Below are 21994 nucleotides of genomic sequence, written 5' to 3' on the forward strand. Positions count from 1 at the left end.
TTTTTTTTTTTTTTTTTTTTTTAGTTTCAGGCAAGAACTAGATAACCCCAGGGTCTGGAGGATTCACAGCTAGATCTCAAATTTCCCCCGCCCCTTCCCCTTCCCCCAGAGACCAAGGTTGCCTTTTTCCCAGCCTGCCTACAGCATCCTGGATCCTATTCTCAGCCTTATTTTACTCACAGGAGAGACCAAAAGGCAGATGACTTGCCCAAGGTAAAGATCCCACCTAAATGGGACCAGGGATTTAGCTCAGTGGTTCCGCCGCCTGCCTTGCAAGCTCAAGGACCTGAGTTTGATCCCTGGTCTAGGCCTCACTGTTCATCCTTCGGTTTCCTCAGTGGTATCCCAATGCCAGGAAAAACAACTCAGAAGTCCTAGTATTCACACAGTTGGGTGTCTCCACCGCTCTTGGGGTACCCTTTTCACACCCCAGTGCAGTACCTTCCGGTAGCAAGTAAGGTCCTGCCCCACTCCCTTCTTTCAAACACACTAACTGCTGGGCTGGGCATGTAGCTCAGTGGGACCACACCTGCCAGGCAAGTGCAAGGTCCCTGTACCAAGGAAAACAAAACAAACAAACATACTAAGCCCTGTTATTTCAGATTGGTTCCTGAGAGTCCCTAGAAGAAAACTCATGACAGTGCCCAGGCTGCCAAAGAAGCAATGTCCCTGTGATCATCTCAAGGTCAATGTGAAGAAAATCAGTAAGTTTCAAGAGAAAAGCCTTTCTTAGCCAGGGATAGTGGTACACACCTGTAATCCCAGCACTTGGGAGGCTGAGGTAGGAGGATCAAGAGTTTGAGGCCAGCCTGGGCTACATAGTGAGTTCCAGGTCAGTCTCAACTACATAGTGAGACCCTGTCTCAAAAAACCAAAATAAATAAATACATAAATGACAAGCTACAGAGAAAGAGATAACTGTGATATATAGCCTACAAAGGATTAGTATCAAGATTATATGAAGAATCCCTACAGGTCAGTGAGAAGGCCAACAATACAATAGTCAAATAAACAAAACACCTGAATAGCCACTTCACAGATGAGAAAAGCCAAATAGCTAATAAACGTATGAAATGATACTTAATCTTGCTATTATTTGGAAAATGCGAATTAAGTCCAAAATGAGCCGGGTGTGGCAGCATATGTCTGTAATCCCAGCACTTGGGAGGCTGAAACAGGAGGCTGGCTTCAAGCCTGGTCTACATAGTGAGTTCAAAGGCCAACCTGAACTACACAGTGAGACCTTGTACCCCGTTCCCCCCAAAAAAGACCACAATGAAATTGTTGCTATACAATCATGGAATTGACAAAAGATTTTTACAGTCTGACAATTACCAAGCATTGCCAACACATAGAGAAACTCTCACATGCTGCCATTGGGACTGCTAAAGGTAAATCACATTGCAGAAGTGTTGGCAGTTACTTAATAAAGTTTAAGCTATGTGTACTACATAACCAAGCAATCCCACTGTTGGGCATACACTCAAAAGGAATGCTTATCCATACCGAGAGACATGTACAACAGCTGCATAATGGCATTGCTCATAACTACCCTAAAACTGACCAAAAGACACAAGAGAAGAGCTGTAGCATGACTTCATGCACTGTCTTAGGACGTCTTAGGATGTTGTAACAAAATACCAGTGATGGATAAGTCATAAGCAATGGAAATGCATTTCTCATAGTTCCGGACATTGGAAAGTCCATGATCGAGGGCCCACTTCCTGGTTGACAGATGCTGTTACCTGCGCCCACACAGGACAGAAGGGGTGACCTAGCTCCTTCTGCTCTCCTCTAAAGGTGCTACCCACTGAGCCCATCCGTCAGAGTTCTGCCCCCACGCCTATGTGTGCATGAATTTCTACAGATAGGTAGTATTTTGCAGTAACAAAAGATCTGTTCAAGGTGCCAGCCAAAGCATCGCAAGTATAATCTCCTTTTATTTGTTTTGTTTTGTTTTGTTGGACTTGGTCTCGCTTTGTTACTGGCTGACCTCAAATTTACCATGTAGCCCCAGGGTGGTCTTGAACCTCCAATCCCCCTGCCTCATTCTCCCAGAGTGCTGGGATTACAGGCCTGTGCCACCATGCTGGGCGCATCTTGTTTTTTTAAAGTAAACTATTATGTTTATATACAAAAAGATTGGGAAGAATATGTAGCCGAATATTGACAAGGGTTTGGTTGGTAGAAAACCTTTTACTGTTTAATGAATGTTTTTATTTCTCATTTTTTTCTACTAGACAAATCTTACTGTTGTAACTTTAGAGTTCTTATAGACATTGGACTTTAAAAGTTTTTTTAACACTAGCCTCCCCTTTATTTGTACCTTAGGACACCGCAGGCACCAGAAGAAGCCAAACAAGCACTTGCAAGCCTGCCGAGAATTTCTCAAACAATGTCAACTAAGGAGCTTAGCTCTGCCCTTGTAAGGGCTCTGAACGGAGCCTGCAAAAAGTCAAACCTGTCAAAAAGGCAGCAAAGGCAGCAAGCACTCCTAGAGCACACCCTTCCCCTCCCCACACCCAGGATCAATCCAGTGCCCTAAAGGTATTTTCCCCCAACATCACTTTGATGATTGCTCCTTCTGCTGTTTTCTTTTCTTTTCTGGTGCCCTCCCTCTCACCCAGCTTTAAGCTTTAATTACCCAATTACCTGGAAGAGACTAGGAAACCCATCCTCCTAGCTAGTCTCACTGGACCTTAAATATAATCAAGAAAAGTAACAGGGGGGCCGAGGATTTAGCTCAGTGGTTCTGGGTCAAGTGCAAGGACCCCAGTTCCATCCCCAGTAGCAGAAAAAAAAGAAAAGTAACAGGACTGGGAATTTAGCTCCAAGCACAATGTCGAGAGTTTGATCCCTGGTAACAAACAGAAGTAAATAAACGTCTTTAAACGTAATAGGGTCAAATTCATTTCTTTTAAATGGTGCCTAACAATTCACATTCAACCCGCATGATTCACTTTGCCCTGTTCACTCCAAATCCAACCCAGAGTCTACATATTCCTCCCCACCAAGACCTTTACTCTTTCTCCACTGCCCAACTTCTTATTTTTTTTTCCTGGGTTGGGGTACAGAGGGGGGTTACCAAGGATTGAAATCCAGGGATTGCTGAGCTATATCCCCAGCCCTTTTTGTTTATTACGAGAGTTGCTCTGGCTATCTCTCCTGCCTCAGCCTCCTCAGTAGCTAGGATTACAGGCACTTGCTCCCATTCCCACCTTTTTCATTCAACAAACCTTTCTGAGGCAAGAGGTAGGTGGGGCAAAAAAAGCAGGCATAGCAGTGAATCAGATATTGTCTTCTGAAAAATAATATAATTAAAAAACTGTCACAGTTTCCTAGCAGGTAGGCAGCCTTCTGTATTTATGATCGCTATCTCTATCATCATCATCAATAGTAATGGTAGTCTGTAGGTTCCCAAACTAGTACAGAAGATACTGGAGAATCTCAAATGTCATCCCAAAAGGCTTCCAGCTGTAAAAATTGGAGGACAACGTGCTTTTTTTTTCAGCACTGGGGAGAAGTGATCCGTGACAATATAAAGAGATAAAATTGGCAACCAGGTATAGTGATGAGTAAAGAGGGAGAACTTCTTACAGGGATAGAGACTCTGTCCCTCTCTAACCCTTTCCTAGAACAGGAGGGGAGAGGAGACAAACAGGAGTGCTCATTCAGAACTGGCTTCTGTCTTCCTAGATGAAACAGAAGACCACACTGGAATGCTTTCCTTAGGAAAGGGAGCATTCTAACTGACTGGAGAGAGGGGTGGGGCCCTGTTTATGACACAAGAAGGCAAGCCCCTCCCTTGCGGTAAGAGAGCTCAGGGCACACAGATTCCTCCTAGCCCTGGTCCCTCTCCCCAAAGTAGGAGCCACAGAGGGCATCTGTTGGCACAGGGGTGGGGGCAACAATCAGCCAGCTACCCAAAAAGGAAGATCAGGGCTTCCAGGACGGAGGACTAGGCTGCAAAGGGAGGCGACATTATGAGACATCTGTGAAGAGGGAGTCCCCAGGGAAACTCAGAAGGATGAAGCCTGTGACATCAGCATCTTCCCTGAGGGAAATGACACCCATGGAGCCAGGATCTAAGTCAGTGTCCAGGCCAGCCTGGGAACCTGAGCTAGACCAGAGACCTCTAACCCAGCCAGAGCCTGGGCCAGAAAAAAGATCCACAGCCCAGCCAGAATGGAAAACTCAGCAGCAATCCAGCACCCAGCAGGAGTTTGCATCACAGCAAAGACCTCTCACCCAGCAGAAGGCCTTCACCCAACATGAAGTCGAATTCCAGCATGAACCTAGAACCCAACAAAAATCTGTGTTGCACCAGAAATGTCTTGCTCCAAAGTCATCACTCCCCACCCACAGAGTGTACATCAGTCAACAGGAAGCTACCTTACTGCAGGGACCTGATCCAGAAAAAGTGCCTACAACTCAACAGGAACCAGAATGGAGACAGAAAGATGTAGCCCAGCCAGGACCTGGGCCAACAACGCTATCTCTTGCTCAAAAAGCTGAATTAGCACCGATAGCCCAGAAAATATCTGGACCCAAAAAAGGACCACCTGTCCAGATGAAGTCTATATCCCAAAAGAGACCTGAACAGGCAGCCCCTAAGGCCCAGCAAACACCTCCAGTCCAGGGAGCCAAATCCAAGGAAGGACCTTTGACAGAGTGGGAATTTCTAACAAGACTTCACGAACTCTCTGTACAGCGATCAGCCCCAGAGTGGAAGGTTTTCTTTGAACGGATCACAGATTCAGACTCAGAATTAGATGTTAGACCATCTTCAGAGAAAGATCTTCCAGCCACAACAGGTGGAACAGTGACTCCAGGAGTGAAGCCAGCCTCTCAAAGGAAACCTGGTTCTGAAAAAATGCCAGGATGTGGTGGAAAGTTACTACGTGGTAAGACTAGTGCCCAGGACCACAGGTGCTACCCAGACCCAGGTAAGTCTGACCCTGGAGGAAATGGAGCCTCCCGGGGACAGTCATGCACACATTCAAGAAATACTAAAAGCTTTTTATACACTGAGGTAGCTCAGGTTATCCTTCAGCAACCCTGTGAGATAAATATCAACATCTCTAGTTTTCATGTAAAAAAAATCAACATTGCCATTTTAAAGAAAAAGAAGGGTCTTGCACAAAGCCATCCATTAGGAAGCATCAAGCTCAGGATTTAAATCTGGGTCTTTCTCTCCTACCCAGGACTGCATTTCTACAAAGGACTCTGGTAATCTCAAATAGAAATAGGAAAGAGCTCTGAGCAAATAGGAAAGAGCTCTCCCTTGCAGTGGAGAAAGGAGAATGCAAGTTTATTGGTGAAATGGTGTGGGGGGGTACCTATTGAGTAGCCTGAAAGGGGGAAACAACACAGCGCCAATTCTAAAGCTAAGGGCACTTACTAGGTCGTAGCGTGGAGGGCAAGCAAAGCTTGTCTCTGCCCAGAGGCCTGACACACACGCGCGCGCACACACACACACACACACACACTCTGCCTCCGGGAGGGCCCTCAAAGAACTGAGGTGAACAGGGGTGTCAATGTCTCAGTGCCCGTGCTGGCTGTATGCTTTGGCAAGAAAAGGAGAGTTTGAGCCTGCTTTTTGGACACAGGGTGAAGAGTTGCTTCTCTAGAATTCCAGATTCCAGTCTCAAGGGACACCCCCACCACGCAGCAGCAGCTAATGAGGCCGCTTCCCAGCAGCTGACTGGTGCACGGGCCTGTTTCCCACCTTTTCCCAGCCACATCCACTCCCTCTAATTTCAGTCCTCCCCACTTGCCAGTCCACAGCCTGAAGCTAGTGAGCAAGCACCGGGCACTCCCTTCTGGCTTCTCTCATTGTGTAAAGAGAAAGAGAGCAGGGGGAGAAAAACAAACCCAGGAGGGCTGGGCTTGGTGGCTCAAGCCTGTAATTCCAGCTACTCAGGAGGCCGAGACGGAAGGGTCAAGAGTTGGAGGCCATGGCACACGCCTTTAATCCTAGCACTCGGGAGGCTGAGGCAGGAGGATCACTGTGAGTTAGAGACCAGCCTGGGCTACAGAGTGAGTTCCAGGTCAGTCTCACTACATAGTGAGACCCTGTCTCAAACCCCCCCACCCAAAAAAAAGAGTTGGAGGTCAGCCTAAGCTACATAGCAAGTCTTTGTCTCAGCAAAAGGAAAAAAAAAATGCCGAGGGATATACCTCGGAGGTAGAGGTATATCCCCATGGGTTTGATGCCCAATACCACCAAAATTAAAACAAGAAAAAGATCTGGGCACTGAAAGTACTAGAATGGTCGGGGGGGGGTGGAGTTTTTTTTCCAAGGCCCCCGGCACAGCCCCGCCTCCAGTGCTGGTCCCGCCCCTCTTCCCAGTGGTCGAGCTGGGCTGCCTTCTAGGGGATCCCTCCGTGGGAAGGTGAGTGGGATAGCGAGGCTGAACACTGGCACTGAGAAGAACGCGGCTTACGGTTGGCATGACCTCCACGGGGCTCTCCACGAGTCCTGTTTGAAAGACGCTTTTTGCCGCCTACGGGCTGCATTTTTGTTAGCCGAGGGCTCTTTAATGCGTGCGAGGGGGCGGAGCCAGGCCGTGGGCCCTAGCGGCCAGGGGCGGGGCCCGCACGGGGGCAGGGCCGGGATTTTGGAGCACGCCCGGCATTGGATGGTTTGGGGGCCCGGCGTTGGTGTTGAGTAAGGATTGGCCCTGGCGGCCCGGCCCGGCAGCAGGAATTGGGTCCAGTGGTGGGACCACGGAGAATTCATGGAGTCGGCAGGGGGATCGGGTCCCGCTGGGGCCCGGGTCTCGAAGAATAAGAAAGAGGGGTTGAAGAGCCGCACTCGTCGACGGTGGCGGTGGCTAAAAGCCAAAGGTGAGCTCAAGGGCTCGCCGTAGCCCGGAAGGAACCGGGCACCTCTTGTACGGCACTCAGCATCGAGTGGAATGACCCACTGCCACGAAGAGGGGGCATGCCCGTGGACTAGCCCATTGCCGTCCTGTGTAGGGGAGTATGGACGATCTTTTGTGGGAAGAGGGTGATGGGAGAGCGGAAATGTCCCACCGGGGCATTGAAACTACCGGACGCCCCAGTGCCGTCTTAGAAGCAGTCTAGATTACGAGTCTTTGTTCAAAGTTCACGCTCGGATTCCGTATTCGCTGTGAGACCGAGGGCAACAGCTGCCCTCCGTGGTCCCTACCTGGGAAATGGTTTAAGCATCGATTTTCAGATCTCGGGTGCTGTTGAGAGGATGGATAATGGGCAAGCGTTTAGCAGCTGTTACCCAAGGGGATGTTTAGGGATGAGTCAGGGAAACGTAGGAAGGGGTGCTGGCAGTTGGGAATGCAGCTTATCACAGCGTAGTCCTCCAGCACTTAGTCAGCCAGTCCTCCGTTCAGTGTCATTGTCATTTCCACCTGCACCAAACCGGCTCCACTAGGGCCTAGCTGGTGTCCCACACCCCTCCCAGGTCAAGGGCTCCACGCTGGCTTTGAACTTTCTTTCATATCCTCCTTAAAGAGAAGGAAGGACCTTTGCCCGGGTTTCCTAGATCTCAGAAGGCTAGAGACAAAACCAACAGAGATAATGCAAGCTTCAGGCAGAAGCAGGCATGAAGTCCTGGTTTCGAAATGAGTCTTTGCCAATCTCAGTGAGGACCTATGGGAAGTTCTCCTGCAGGAAGGAAACTGACCTGCCCTTCCCCTGGCCTCAAGGACCTCGAATTTATCTTTGTCCCTGCCTGCATCCTTCATCAAGGTTAAAACGAAAGTTGGCTCCAGAACAACCCACGGTTGAAACAGGCTGAGGGTTCAGACTGGAGCCTGAGGGCATCTGCCATCATGGAAGACACTGGTAAGCAGGACAGTATAGACCAGGTGAAGAGCCTGGGCATTGGAGGCCCAATGCCTTAGGCTAAGAAGTGTGACATACCGGTCAACAGGCTCCTTCCTTCCCTGCCTCAACTTTCTGAGTGCTAAAATATGCAAAATGATAGCAGTACTGGGATTGCTGTGAAGTTCAAATAAGTACAGTGTTTGACACACAGCAAGCCCTCAGGGGAAGTGGAAATTATTATTATTGTCAGTCCCCACTAAACAGTGAGCTCCCTAAAAGTGGGCTGTGTCTTGTTTACTCTATAATGTCAGAGCCTGTAATGTTAGCCATAAAAGCATTCAAATATCTATTGGATTAATAATCAAAGGAATGTGTAAACTGAAATATAGGGATATTAATACTCATGCTTCCCTCGGGGCTGTCTGGAGGAGACTGGAAGGGTCTGCTTGGGTAGAGGTCCCTGTGCCTTCCTCTTCGCAGACTCAGACCCACCTACTCACAAAGGCCATGATCATCCCCCTAAGCTGTGAGATTTGCCTGTTATTTCCTGAGGCCTTCCTGGTGCCAGGCTTCAGACAAATGAATCAGGCTCCATCCCATTCTCCAAAGGCATCCAGGCTGGCTGGAACAATCCTTAGTATCAGTTTGATCTTGCCCGTAGCTGGATGAGAACAGTGTCATTATGATCACCCCTGTTCCCCTATTGGGACACTGAAGTCCTTTCTGACCTGGCCAGTCAAGAGCTAGCCACCTCCAGCCTCCTCCGGGCAAGGAAGATGTGAGTTGGCAGTTCTTCTGGCTACCAGCCTTGATTCCAAGCCCACAAGGCTGTGGTCACACAGCGTCATTCGGCAGACATTCACTGAATGCCTAGTGCTGTCAGGTCTGGGCTCTCGGGGAGGAGCAAGACAGACTCACAGTGGAGATGGGGACACAGATGTTAATCGGATGACACTGTTATCATAAACTGTGACAGGTACAACTGAGGAAGCACCTTGGGAAAATGAAAGAGGGAGGCTTCCCAAGGAAGTGACACCGGGCCCAAGGATGGGCATGTGTAACTGTGGGGCAAGGGGGCAGGGAGGACAGAGGACAGCATGAGCAAAGACCTTGAGCGGGAGAAGGCAGCACGTGACAGCGCAGGGGAGCTCAGAGAGGGAGAAGGATGGTAACAGGAAGCTGGGGGGCAGGGTCGGCGAGTTCAGGAGGCCAGGTCCAGAATTTGGAGCTTCATTTTGAGAGCCAGGAATGAGGCATTAAAGGGTTAGGTGTGTGGTCCCGCTTATGTTTTAGAAAGACCCCCCGCTGGATGCTGTGCATAGAACAGATTGAAATCACTCACACACCCACCCGAATACACCCAGTCATGTATATACATTGATGTGCACCTACACGTACACACCCTCACAAGCCAAGAAAAATGGAAAGACACGGGCTAACAAATACACGTAGGCCGTCACACTTGCATTAAAACACCTTCGACACACAAGGAACGGGAAAGTGTGCAGGCTGAGAAAATGTCAACACCCCCCACAAACAGGGGCAGGACACGTACCTACAAATGTACATGCTTGCATGTGAACACTCTCACTCCTGACTGTCCAGAAAGCGCACAGCAGAGGCAGAGAAAGGAGCAACAAAGAGACGCAGAAACCCACGCAAAGACCAGTACCACTGACCTGGAGCTTCCCTTGCTGGCTCTAACCCTGGGCAGCCTCTCCGAATCTCTGTTTGCTCATCTGCCTAAAGAGGGTGATAATGGTCCCCACCTCGTGGGTGGGTCATGAAGAGGATGACACACGTTACCCCTTGTGATGCACAGGAAGAGAACAGTCCCGGCACACATCTGCTCTTTCACGTGGACGCTGAGGGAGGGACTCGCTCACTTGCCCCACCTGCACCTGATCTCAGCATCTCACAGCTGCCCACTTCGGAAGCCCTGGCCCCCTCCCAGTCCCTAAACCTGGCCCATCTCCATCCTGCCCCTACATCCTTTCCCCACTGCACTTCTCACCCCGGCTGCATCCCCAGGAGCCAACGACCAGGCAGGGTCCAGTTACCCAGCAGCTTTTTAGGTCAAAGTGCTGGTGCACGGTCAGCTGAATAACCCCTACCAGGCCCCTGGTCCCCACCTCTGCCCCACTCAAGCCAGGTTCACCCATGGCCCTAGTGCCCTCTGCCTGGCATTCTTAACAAGCTTCTGGCAACCTCAGTATCCCCTCCTCTTGTTTCCAGCTAGCCAGGCCTTGAGGGAGCTGCCTGGAGCAGGGCACAGGGCAGAGCCTCGCAGTCACCGGGTTTGGGGTCCAGCCCCTTCCCCATTGCTCTGTGCATGTTACTTATTCCGTTACAGGCTTCCTCTTTCCTTATCACAAAGACCCCTATTCCACGGAGGAAGTGAATGAGATAATTTAGGGGAAACGGCAGAGTGAAGGAGTATTTAGCAAGTCCACCCTGCACTGTACAGCGACTGAATAAAACAAAGATCCTACCTTCAGAGACCTAGAATCTAGTAAAGGAAACAGCAAACAACGTAAAAAGGAAGTTGCGGAATACGTTTGATAATGACATGCCGCAGAGATAAGTTACCCAACCCACCATCTTCATGTGGCTCAGCAGCTCACCAAACACAAAATGCAGAAAGTACCTCCCTAGGATGGGGCCGTAGCTCATGGTACCGCACTTGTGAGCCTGTAGGAGCCCCTGGGTTCCATCCCCAGCACCACAAAAAGAAGAAAAAGTGGCACCCACAAGGGACTGCTTATAACGCATGTCCCTCACCCCAGGTGGAAGAATGGTCAAGTAGTTTCCAAATGCAGAAGCCAGATATGCCTGCAATTTCCTGATGAATGGCTTGAGCTCCTGTCTCACTGTTACAGCCGCTGACCTAAACTGCCTCCTGAAGGCCCTGCCTGGCCATCTTTCCATGTGTCGACAGCGCTGGGGAGGAACAGTTCTCCCACTCACCCCCGTCTGCCCCCACTATGCCTAGTCATGCTGTCTTCCTTCTTCAGATATTTTTTGAGCACCAATATCCACTGAGGCACATGGTAACCACTGGGGCCACCCCCTGCCCTCGTGAGGTGACAGAGAGGGGCAGAGACAAAGACTTAGCTACAGCCTGGCAAATAATGTAAAAGCCTTCAGGGCCTCGCATTTGCACAGGCCCCTGCCTAATTTTGCGTTTGTAATTTTGTATTCTTCCTAAAGAGCCAAATCCCTGTATTTTATAGGCTTTATGACTATAAAACCTTGTTCCTGGGGAGAAAAACAAACAAACATAGAAGAACTAAGCATTATGGGAGAAACTAGTGGAAGGACACATCTTAGATGGGGAGGAGCGGTCAGGAAGGACCTCAAGCTAGGCCTGAAGGATAAGAACAGGCCAGTCAGTCAAGGAGCTTGTGAACTAATGAAGGAAGTGTCTCTCTGCCCCTCTGTTTCCCCATATTCGAGGTAAGGGTGGTCGAGCAGGGTGGGCGGTGAAGGGTAAGCGGCAGGTACAGGCTGCCCAGAGAGGGATCACCTTCTAGTAGGACCTATGGCTCAGGCCCCTAGCTGAGCTTGGCACTGCCCTTAATCGGCTTTTGTCCTCCCTAGAGAGACAAGCAGGGCTGGCCACTTTCTCTCTTCTCCCAACAGCTGGGGCTGCCTGTGCCAGGCCCAGCCTGGGGGTGGAGACGGAGATCACTGGGCCTTTGGCTGAAGGTGGCTGAAGGAGGAAGGTGGCCTGGCTGGGTGAGAGGGGACAGTGTGCTTAGGACTCCCGGGTCCTAAGGGAGAAGAAGGCTCGGGCCCTGCATTCCTGGTTTTAAAGCAGAGGGGTTGGGGGCTGGAGGGTTCTATGGCAGAGGAGCCTGGACAGTTGATCTGGGGCTGGCAGGGATCAGGAGGAACAGGGACTTGGACTCTGTGTTCTGTTTACAGCAAGTGTTTCCACTGTCCTTTCTGGGAGGGAGGCAGAGAGGGTGGCCACACCCTGGGCAGACTGGCCCCTCCCCTCATTTATGGCCCCAAGCTGCTACTGGCACTAACCTCAGACCAGCAGTCCCAGCTGAGGGAGCTCCAGCTCTGAGGAGGCCTGGGAGGGGTGAGTGCATGACCAGCTGAGAGACAGGAGTGGCTGCTGCCTGACCCCAGAACCTGGAAGGGAAACAAGATACCTTCTTCTGGGGGAACAGGGGACGAGGAGCAAGGCAGACTCCCAGGCTTCAGGAAGGGAGAGTTCTGCAGGCAGATCGTAGCATCCCCATCAAGGGGGCAAAGGCTTGTCCAGGTCTTAGGTGACAGGCTGTCCAAAAACCAGGGTGGCCTAAGTGCCTGGGGAGGACAGGGATCCCAGGGGGAGTATCCCAGGGGACCTGAAAGATGGGGAGTCGGATGTCGTAGAGGCAAGTCTTGAGGACCAGAGCTAGAGGCCCAGCCTCAAGAGTCTTGGGATGGAGACCAGCACACAGATATCTGGGGTCGGGTGAGTGCTGCCCCTCTCTGTGCACCCTCCAGCTCCTTACTGAAGCACTCTGAGCCTGTTCCCTCCTGTAAAGCGGGGATGCTAGAAACTCGATAGAGATTTGAGCATAGACAGTCAGGATCTCCCAGAGCTCAGGCACTAAATGCACAACCACACAGAAAGTTGGAGCACAGGATCTGGCCCAGAGGAAGCTCAAGGTCAGTGGTGGTGATAGATGTCAATATTCCAGATAGGGGAGCAGGGTTGGCTGTGCAGTGTAACTGGACAGGCACAAAGGCCAAGGAGCCTCATTGGAGAAGTGACTCTGAGCTTTGAGGACTCCACAGGGGAACAGGAAAGAGCTGGAGTTTGGAGGGTCTTCTACTTCCAGGCTGGAGGACAGGAGTGAGTCATCAGTGAAGACTAGAATTATGAACTCCAAGGTTTAGAAGGTTGTGGGGCACTGGGAGCAGGGTCCTGGGAGGTGGGAATGGGCGGGCAGGTGCTAAATGTTCCCAAATATTGTTGGAGAGGAACAGCCTGTGGGCCTAAGAAGGAAAGATGGGATGGGCGCCTGGACTCCTGAGTCGAGATAGGGGACCAGCTGGGAGTCCAGACTTCTTGGAACCAAGGAGAAGGAACCCTAGGTTCCGGGAGAATAAAGGGAGTCTTGGATCCCTGGAGGAAAGGGTGGGGGGAGACACCTGGGTCCTAGGGAAGATGCAAATGCTAGGAAATCAGATTTCTTTTCTTTTTTGCGGGGGTGGGTATTGAACCCTGGGCTTTCACATTGAGCTACGTTCCAACCTTTTATTTACTTTGCGGGTGGGGGGTCGTCTTTAAGATAGAGTCTCACTGTGTAGCCCAGGCTGGCCTTGAACTCATGGTAATCCACCTACCTCAGCCTCCTAAGTGCTGGGATCGGAGGCATGTGCCACCACACCCGGGCTTATTTTTTATTTTGTGACAGGGTCTCTCACTAAATTGCCCAGGCTGGGTTTGATTTTGTAATCCTTCTGCCTCAGCCTTCCAGAGTACTGGAATTACAAGCATGCGCCACTACTCGCAGCTTAAGAAACTAGATTCTTATGGGCTCAAGAGACTGTCTGGACTCCTGGGTCCAGGAGAGAGGGGATGGCCAGAGAGAACGGGTTTCTGACTCACTAGTAGGAGAAAGCAGGGACCCTTGAGTCCTGAAGAAGTGGAGTCTAGGGTCTAGATTCCAGGTCTGAGGAAAGAGGAGACTGAGGGCTTAAACCTAGTTTCTGAAAAGGGGACTTGGACTCACTAGTGTTAAGGAAAGAGCAGGAGAAGGCCCTGGAGTCCTGGAGATCAGGGGTAACCTTCTAAGTGTGAGGGAGGAGGGGGCTGGAGTCTTGGGCCCCTGAGCCTGAAGAGGCTGAGGACGAGGGGGCGAATGCCAAGCTGGGGAGAGGAGACACAGGCCCTGGACTTGGCCCAGACCCCAGCCAGAGCTAACAGGCCTCCTCACCCGCCCACAGCCTCCCGGCTCATGCACACCATGGACCTGCGCACGATGACCCAGACTTTGGTGACTCTAGCAGAAGACAACATGGCCTTCTTCTCCAGCCAGGGACCTGGGGAGACAGCACGGCGGCTGACAAGCGTTTTTGCAGGTGTGCGAGAGCAGGCGCTGGGGCTAGAGCCAGCCCTGATCCACTTGCTGGGTGTGGCGCATCTCTTTGACCTGGACCCAGAGACGCCGGCCAATGGGTACCGCAGCCTGGTGCACACAGCCCGCTGCTGCCTGGCGCACCTGCTCCACAAATCCCGCTATGTGGCCTCCAACCGCCGCAGCATCTTCTTCCGCACCAGCCACAACCTGGCTGAACTGGAGGCCTACCTGGTTGCCCTCATCCAGCTCCGCGCTCTGACCTACTATGCCCAGCACCTGCTGGCCACCAACCGGCCAGGGGGGCTCTTCTTTGAGGGAGATGAGGGGCTCACTGCTGAGTTCCTGCGCGAATATGTCACTCTGCATAAAGGCTGCTTCTATGGCCGCTGCCTGGGCTTCCAGGTGAGCCCGCCCCCTGCTCCGAGTTCCTCCAGCCCACGGTAAAGGCACCTGTTGCTCCTCACCCGGCCGGGTAGTATAGCAGAGTAGCCACAGTAGTTAGTATTATTGGGTTCAGGAAACAGAGAAACGGGAAGTTGGCTGGAGCTCAGTGCTGGACTGGGTGTCTCAAATTCATAGCCTTGGACCACATCTGCCACATGCTGAGAATGTGCACAGCTTTTTTTCACCAGGATCCCCACTATTCTCTGTTGCCTGACACTCAGGAGAGTCGTTGGATGTTACCCATCTGGCTCCGGAAGTTCCTTGAGCTTGAGACCCCTAGGAGAGGGGTCAGCATTGTTCAAAAAGGCCTGTGTTCTGTGGAGGGAGGGAGGGCGCCAGCCCACAGCTGCCAGATCCACTCGTCTTTCAAGTGGCTGTGAAATCACAGGATTTTCCGGCAGCCTTCAGGGCACCAAGAAGCCCAACTAGGATGTGAGGAAGTCCTGGTGCCCACGCTCCTTCCTGACCCCAGCTGTAGGGCTTCTCCTACCCTCTGCTCGTCCCGAAGCACCCTCAGGGAGACAGAGTTTGTCAACACACAGAAAGCGAGGCAGCCAAAGGCTGTCAGACTTGTGTAAAAGTGATCTGGGGGGCTGTAAAAGAGCCCAGTGGTGCCGCCGCCTGCCTCGCAAGTGCAAGGTCCTGAGTTTGATCCCTGGTACCAAAAAAAAAAAGAAAAGAAAGTGTGAAAAGTGATTTGGGGACTTGGAGAATTGCGGGAACTTGGGGCATCAGGCTCAGAGCAGAGACCCACCATGCCCCTGTCTGGGGTTAGTGCCAGCTCCCCTACCACCACCACCAGTTGTACCAGGGAGCCCCAGCAAGAGAGTCTGAGGCTGTGACCCCGCAGTCCTTCCCACCCTCTCTGGGCCTCTCTCCATCTCAGCGATGGCCAAGCTCAGCAGTCTCTTAGCCTTCCTAGCCAACCGTATCACCCCAAGCTTCCCTGAGCACCAGCCTGCCCTCCACAACCCTTCCTGGAATTCTGGAAACCTCCCTCACTCAAGCTGAGTGCACAAACACCGTCAGCTCAGCAGAGCCAGCCAGGCCCTCCCCACGTCCTGGGAGTGACACTGGAGTCGTGGGAAAGATTCTGAACTGCCTAGACCGGTATCCCAGCCGCAGTGGTCAGGCACCCCGGTGCTCTCTGGCCTGCTGGGTCCATAGCCAGGAGCAGGGCCAGAGCTCGCTGACAGCTTCTCTCTGCAGGCCCGGCCTCCCCATCTAAAAGGTCAGCCCCTAGGAGGGCAGACACCTTCCCTTCCCGGTCACTTCCCAGCCCTGCCCGGCGTGCAGCAGGCTTCCGGGCCATGGCCAGTGTTTGTAGAATGAACAGAACACTGCCTACCCCTCGACTCAACCTCCTCCAGCTTTGCTTCCTCTTTTCCTGCCTGTCTCCCCATTCCTCTGTCCCCACCTCTAACCCTCCGTCTCCCACCTGGCTTTTCGCCTCAACATCCCAGTACCTAGCAGGCTGTCTCTGGCCATCTCCCCACTTCTGTCCTCCTGCTGCCCTACACTGTCCCCTACCGTGTGCCTCACCCTTCTAGATCCCTGGGGCATCTTCCCAGCTCTCAGGCCTCCAGCGACTCCCCTCACACTTACAATGAAAGGCAGGCACCTTAACCTCAGCCCTACCTGACCCCACCTCTCCCCAGTTTACTGATCTGGCCACGCTGGCCCTCTGGGCCTCCCCTCACTGCCTGTACCCAGAGCTCTTCTCTCCCTGTTCCCTCTCTTGTGAGCACCCTCCCCTCATAGAGCCCTCTGGCCCCATTCATGACTGCAGTCCCACCACCTGCTGTCTGCCTAGATCGTGTGTGCTCCTCGACACTGTTGCATATGTCTTCATTTATTTGCTCATCACTTCTCTTCCCTTTAAGAACACCAGGTCCAGAGCCGGGCGTGGTGGCGCACGCCTGTAATCCCAGCACTCGGGAGGCTGAGGCAGGAGGATCTCTGTGAGTTCGAGACCAGCCTGGGCTACATAGTGAGTTCCAGGTCAATTTCAACTACATAGTGAGACCCTGTCTCAAAAAACCAAACCCCTCCCCCCACAAAAAAAAGAACACCAGGTCCATGAAGGGGCCCAGAGCTGTGCCCAGCACACACGGGAGCTTGGGAAATGCTTCCTGAATGAATGTGTCTTCCCCCGCCCACTTCTGCCCCTCACTGCTGCCCTGTCCTTGGCGGGTGGGTAACTGGCATCTCTCCACAGTTCACGCCCGCCATCCGGCCGTTCCTGCAGACCATCTCCATCGGGCTGGTGTCCTTCGGGGAGCACTACAAGCGCAATGAGACTGGCCTCAGTGAGTGCTGACCGGACCCTACCCACAGCCTCCCCTGCTGTCCCTCCTCCCCATTCCCGCACAGCGGCCTGACCTGCTGGGGCTCCCTGACACCCTTCCTGACCCCCAGGTGTGACCGCAAGCTCACTCTTCACCAGTGGCCGTTTTGCCATCGACCCAGAGCTGCGCGGGGCCGAATTTGAACGGATCATACAGAACCTGGATGTGCATTTCTGGAAAGCTTTCTGGAATGTCACAGAGATCGAGGTGTTGTCGGTGAGCACAGGGCCAGGCGAGGGTCCTGAACTATGACAAGTGGGGACATCACACTGATGTCTAAGACCAGTGTGAAGCCACAGCAGGTCAATGCCAGGCCCCAGGCCCAGGGACAGTGCGTGAGGGGAAAGACTGAGGGTGGGAGGGGAAGTGTGGGGCACCCTCGCAGGAAGCCTCTCCTTATCACCCCTCTCTTCCCTCCCGCCAGTCTCTGGCCAACATGGCGTCAGCCACCGTGAGGGTGAGCCGCCTCCTCAGCCTGCCACCCGAGGCCTTCGAGATGCCACTGACCTCTGACCCCAAGCTCACTGTCACCATCTCACCTCCCTTGGCCCACACAGGCCCTGGGCCTGTCCTCATCAGGCTCATCTCCCACGAACTTCGTGAAGGACAGGTACGGCCCCGGCCCAGCGCGCCCCTCCTGCTGCTCACGCTTTCCCGCCCCACGTCACTGTGCGCACAACCCCTCAGAGGAACGAGGCCCAGGCAGGCCCAGCCCGGCCTCACCACCTTGTCCCTCCTCACCCCCAGGACAGCGAGGAACTCAGCAGCCTGGTGAAGTCTGAGGGACCGTGGAACCTGGAGCTGTGGCCCCGGCCGCAGCAGGCGCCCCGCTCGAGGTCCCTGGTCGTCCACATCCATGGTGGCGGCTTTGTGGCCCAGACCTCCAAATCCCATGAGCCCTACCTCAAGAGCTGGGCCCAGGAGCTGGGTGTCCCCATCATCTCCATCGACTACTCCCTGGCCCCTGAGGCGCCCTTTCCCCGCGCGCTGGAGGAATGCTTCTTCGCCTACTGCTGGGCCCTCAAGCACTGTGCCCTCCTCGGTGAGCCCCAGATCCCAGGCCCTGCTGCCGCAGCTCTTGCTCCCACCCCACCCCAACCCGCTTCAACCCCAGCCCGTGCTGCAGGGGAAGTAAACCCTCTAGTTCCTCACGCCTCAGCCTCAAGGCCTCAGCCTGTCCCTTCCCCCTCCTGCCTGGGCAGCTGTGCTCAGCCCACGCCTGTCCACCTTCTCCTTCAGCCACTTCATCACGGCCTCCTGACCCTCACTCACTCGGGGCTCCTCCACCCCCAACCCCGCTGTCCTCCTGCTGTCTCTTCTTGCCTCCCCCAGCTGCCCCAGTCCCTGAGCTGCCAGCTTCCTGGCCCTGTTCTGCAGTTCCTTACAGCCCTCCTTAGAATACCAAACTTTTAGGAAGACATGAAGGCACAGAACGAGGGATCGCCCTGCCCGGGCACATGGTATATCCCTGTGGCCCAGCCCTCTGTGCTATCGGCGTGAACCTCAACCTTTGGCTTCCCAGCCTCTGATGACTCTCTGTCCAGAAATAACCCTGAGATCTCTTTTCCTGCCACCTGCCTTTGGTGCTCCTCCAGCCTCCTGATCCCAGGGCCTCTCCATGTCCAAACTTCCTTCGGTAAACCGCTAACCAAATAGGCCCAAATCCCTGCCTCAGTTTGCCAGTCTAAGACAGCAGGCTGCTAGACCTTAGGGAGGCCCACACCTGTCTGTGAGAGCTCTATGCTAGTCCAGAGCTTGGGATGCTCCCTGTCCTCCTTCCCCCAGTTCCCTGACCCTGCCAGGCTATGCCCAAGGCCTTGCCTTGCCTTTAAACTAGGTTCAACGGGAGAGCGGATATGCCTTGCTGGGGACAGTGCAGGTGGGAACCTCTGCTTCACCGTGTCCCTTCGAGCAGCAGCCTATGGGGTACGGGTGCCCGATGGCATCATGGCAGCCTACCCAGCCACAACGCTGCAGTCTGCTGCCTCTCCCTCCCGCCTTCTGAGCCTCATAGACCCACTGCTGCCCCTCAGTGTGCTCTCCAAGTGTGTCAGCGCCTACGCAGGTGAGACCCACATCCTCCGAGGCGGGCTGCAGGGGAATCCGAGATGTCTTCCCTTTGAATGGATCAGATATTCTTGAGCCCCTGGGGAAATAGATGCCTGAAGTTCTGGGTTGTTCTCCACCTAGAAAGAGGAGACCATTTCAGCCCCATATATTCTGCAGGTGCAGAGACAGAGGACCAGTCCACCTCAGACCAGAAGGCACTGGGCATGATGGGGCTAGTGCGGCGGGACACATCCCTGCTCCTCAGAGACCTCCGCCTGGGCGCCTCCTCCTGGCTCAACTCCTTCCTGGAGCTGAGCGGGCACAAGTCCCAGAAGACACAGGTGCCTGTCGCAGGTGAGTGACAGCCTCCCCTAACACATCCAGCCAGGGCAGTCAGGAAGGATGGTCTGGTACAACAGAAGTCCCAGGGGAGAGAAGGGTCTGAGGCTCCAGGTACACAGTAGAGCAGAGACTGTTTTCCTAGCTGGCTCTGCCGCCAAAGCCATCCTGGTTCTACTACAAAGCCTTGTTTTCTACACCATTTCATATCCTGGGAAGTCCAGAACTAATGGTCCCCCGAGTCATCTCAATTCCAGGAATTGTTTTCTAAACAGCCTCACCCAGCCCTCTCCCTGAGAAATGACTCAGAAGATGTGCTATATGTCCTGATTTCCAGTCCCCAAATCTCCACCCGAGTCCCTTAGGTGAGAGTCCAGCCCTCCTCAATTCTTTTCATGGACCTTTGACAGGGATAACCAGGGCTCAGACCCCCAGCAGCTGTCTGTGAGCCAGGATGGGAGATGAAGAGATGACACAAACCCTGGAAAGTAGAGATTCCCAGTCTTCTTGAGTGAGTGGCAGGACCCTCAGGCAGCCAAAAATCACTTCCATCTGGACATCCACTTTTCCCCGCCATAACTTTTTTTTTTTTTTTGGTACCGGGGTCTCGAACTTGGGACCTTGTGTTTATGAGGCAGGCAGGAGAACAACTGAGCTAAGGTTTGAAGGGTTTTAAAGCACAACCAATTAATTTTCCACCTCTAGTACATCCACAGTATTTTCTGAGTAACAGGAATAGTGCATTCAAAAGTAGATGCAGTTGCAGTTATTCAGAAAATTATTCCAATTGAATGGAATTGTAGGGGCCTGGGATTTAGCTCAGTGGTACTGCCACCTACCTCACAAGTACAAGGTCCCAAGTTCGATCGCTGGTACGAAAAAAAAAAATCTCTGAATGGAATTTTAATTTTACAATCTTCAGACAGATGCAAATATACACACACAGAAAGGGTTAGAAGGAAATTGAGGCATGTGGGCCATAGGGCACCGAAGCTTCCTTGTAGGATAGAGATGACAAGGACGGGCCGTGGAGGCACACGCTGCAGTCCAGGTTCCCCACTCCATGGTGACTTGCTGGTTCTTGAGTGACATGGGCAGGTCACAATACCTGTGAGTTTTGGCTTGCTCCTCTGTGAAATGGGTACTACAAGAGTGCCTGCCTTGTTGGGTCATTGTGAAGACTACATGTATCCACTGTGTCAAAAGCCCAGCACGGTGCCTGGCACACAGTAGGTACTCTTGGAAGATGTTGCTCCCCAGTGCCCTGTGTCAACAATTCCATTCCAATAAGCCTCTGGGTCACAGCACTTAATGTTCTCATTTTCTCTTGAATTTTTGGCCTCATGGATTGATAAAGACAAGTGTAAAAACTGAAATGTAGCATCCATGCCCTAGGGATAAGCAGTATGCCAAAGTTAACAGAGCTGGGACCAAGGTGGACACACTGGGTGAGCCGGAAGCTTACCTTTAGCATCACTTGGGCATGTGTTTGCTTTGTCATTCAAAGAAAAGAGAAAAAACTGAAAAACATGAAAGAGACTTTTGGAAACAGATCCATGGGGCTACAGATGTAGAATCCCTGGGAAACTAATATGCCCTGGAGACTCTTCTTAGCTCCCTATGAACACAACCTTTTCTCAAGCCATGTGGGTCCACTCACTATTCTGGACACTTTGATGCATTCACACTCTTTATATCAAGTGGCCATAAAAAGCTGGGTGGACTTCCTGCTGGGGCAGGAGGCAGCTGGAACAGGGCAAGCCTGGCCGTAAAACCTTAATACTGATATATTATGACTTCCTACAGGGTGTTAGCACTGTATTTAATCCCGTATATCTTATCATGCTGAGTCTTTACATTCAAACACCCTTTGAGGGAGGCTATTTCTATCTCCTTTGTACAAAGGAAGAAAGAGAGATTCCCAGAAGTGTACTGACTTGCCCTTCCCAGTTACATACACACCCTGTGCTAGAAAACAGTCCCACTTCAAAAACCACCTTGCGACTCCCCATGGAAGTGGCTACCTGGGACCCTGGAACTCCTTGCCCCTCCCCCGGGGCAGTCTGGGGAAATGTCCTAGGCCTCCACCCCTGCAGAGGGGTGCAGCTCCTCCTCCACAGGCCCCTGTCCTTCCTATCCGCCACCTACACACCCAGCCCTAGAGACCCAGGCTGGTCTGTGGCCCATCCAGCCCCTGACCCTCCCACAGAGCCAATTCGCCGAAGTGTATCAGATGCTGCCCTGGCCCAGCCAGAGAGCCCACTGGGCACAGATTCCCTCAAGGCGCTGAAAGATCTGAGCCTGAAGGGCAGCTCCGAGTCGCCAGACACCCACAAGATGTCCGAGATGTCACAGTCCCTGGAGACACTTGGCCCCTCCACACCCTCTGATGTCAACTTCTTTCTGCGGCCTGAGGATGCCCAAGAAGAGGCTGAGGCCAAAGAAGGGCTGAGCACCAAGGACAGAGCCCTTGGCAGCAGAGCCACCTTCCCCGAAGGTTTCCACCCACGGCGCTCCAGCCAGGGCGCCACCCACATGCCTCTCTACTCGGCACCCATCGTCAAGAACCCCTTCATGTCGCCTCTGCTGGCACCCGACCACATGCTCAGGACCCTGCCGCCCGTGCACATCGTGGTGAGTGTGGTACTGGGGACGGCCGCGCTAGAGCAGGGTGGGTGGAGCACTGTGCAGGGTGCTGGGAGGGGCCGGAGTGCAGAGTCAAATGCGAGGGCTCTGCAGAGGAAGAAAGGAGGCTCTGGGTGGGGGGAGGCCGGGCGAAGCCAGGGAATTGAGTTAAAACGCATCTCTCCCACTTCTTCCACCTCCACCTCTTCCTCCTTCCCCTCCGAACCCCGCCCCCCATGTCCACGTCCACGTCGTCGGTACCCGACACGTGCGTCCCGCAGGCGTGCGCGCTGG

The 21994-nt window shown here is 53.1% G+C and overlaps 3 protein-coding genes across 4 annotated transcripts in view; 2 read left to right on the forward strand and 1 right to left on the reverse strand.

Annotated features, from left to right (window-relative positions):
- The window catches only part of Cxcl17 (C-X-C motif chemokine ligand 17), a 16218-nt gene extending 13436 nt beyond the window's left edge, over positions 1–2782 (forward strand). Inside the window, exons 4-5 of the mRNA XM_010623332.2 lie at positions 603–704; positions 2332–2782. Coding sequence (XP_010621634.1) covers positions 603–704; positions 2332–2429 — 200 coding nt within the window. The 3' untranslated portion in view covers positions 2430–2782. The remainder of the gene's footprint in view (positions 1–602; positions 705–2331) is intronic.
- Positions 1–21994, reverse strand: part of Dmac2 (distal membrane arm assembly complex 2) — a 163345-nt gene that overhangs the window by 137197 nt on the left and 4154 nt on the right. The window contains exon 1 of one of the 2 annotated variants that reach the window (XM_033765812.1): positions 6447–6523. The exons of the other annotated variant lie outside the window; for it this stretch is intronic. The gene's annotated coding sequence lies outside the window, so the exon portion shown is untranslated. Of the gene's footprint in view, positions 1–6446; positions 6524–21994 lie in introns of those variants that run through there. 2 annotated transcript variants of the gene reach the window in all.
- Lipe (lipase E, hormone sensitive type) lies at positions 3818–19935 on the forward strand. The gene is made up of 9 exons (XM_019207379.2): positions 3818–4946; positions 13762–14297; positions 16558–16648; positions 16758–16903; positions 17112–17297; positions 17435–17729; positions 18525–18752; positions 18914–19090; positions 19486–19935. The coding sequence occupies exons 1-9, from the start codon at positions 4028–4030 to the stop codon at positions 19521–19523; spliced, it is 2616 nt and encodes an 871-aa protein (XP_019062924.1). The 5' UTR covers positions 3818–4027; the 3' UTR covers positions 19524–19935.

This window comes from Fukomys damarensis, unplaced genomic scaffold (genome assembly GCF_012274545.1).
Source record: "Fukomys damarensis isolate Sample0158 unplaced genomic scaffold, DMR_v1.0_HiC HiC_scaffold_19, whole genome shotgun sequence".
NCBI classification, from domain to species: Eukaryota; Metazoa; Chordata; class Mammalia; order Rodentia; family Bathyergidae; genus Fukomys; species Fukomys damarensis.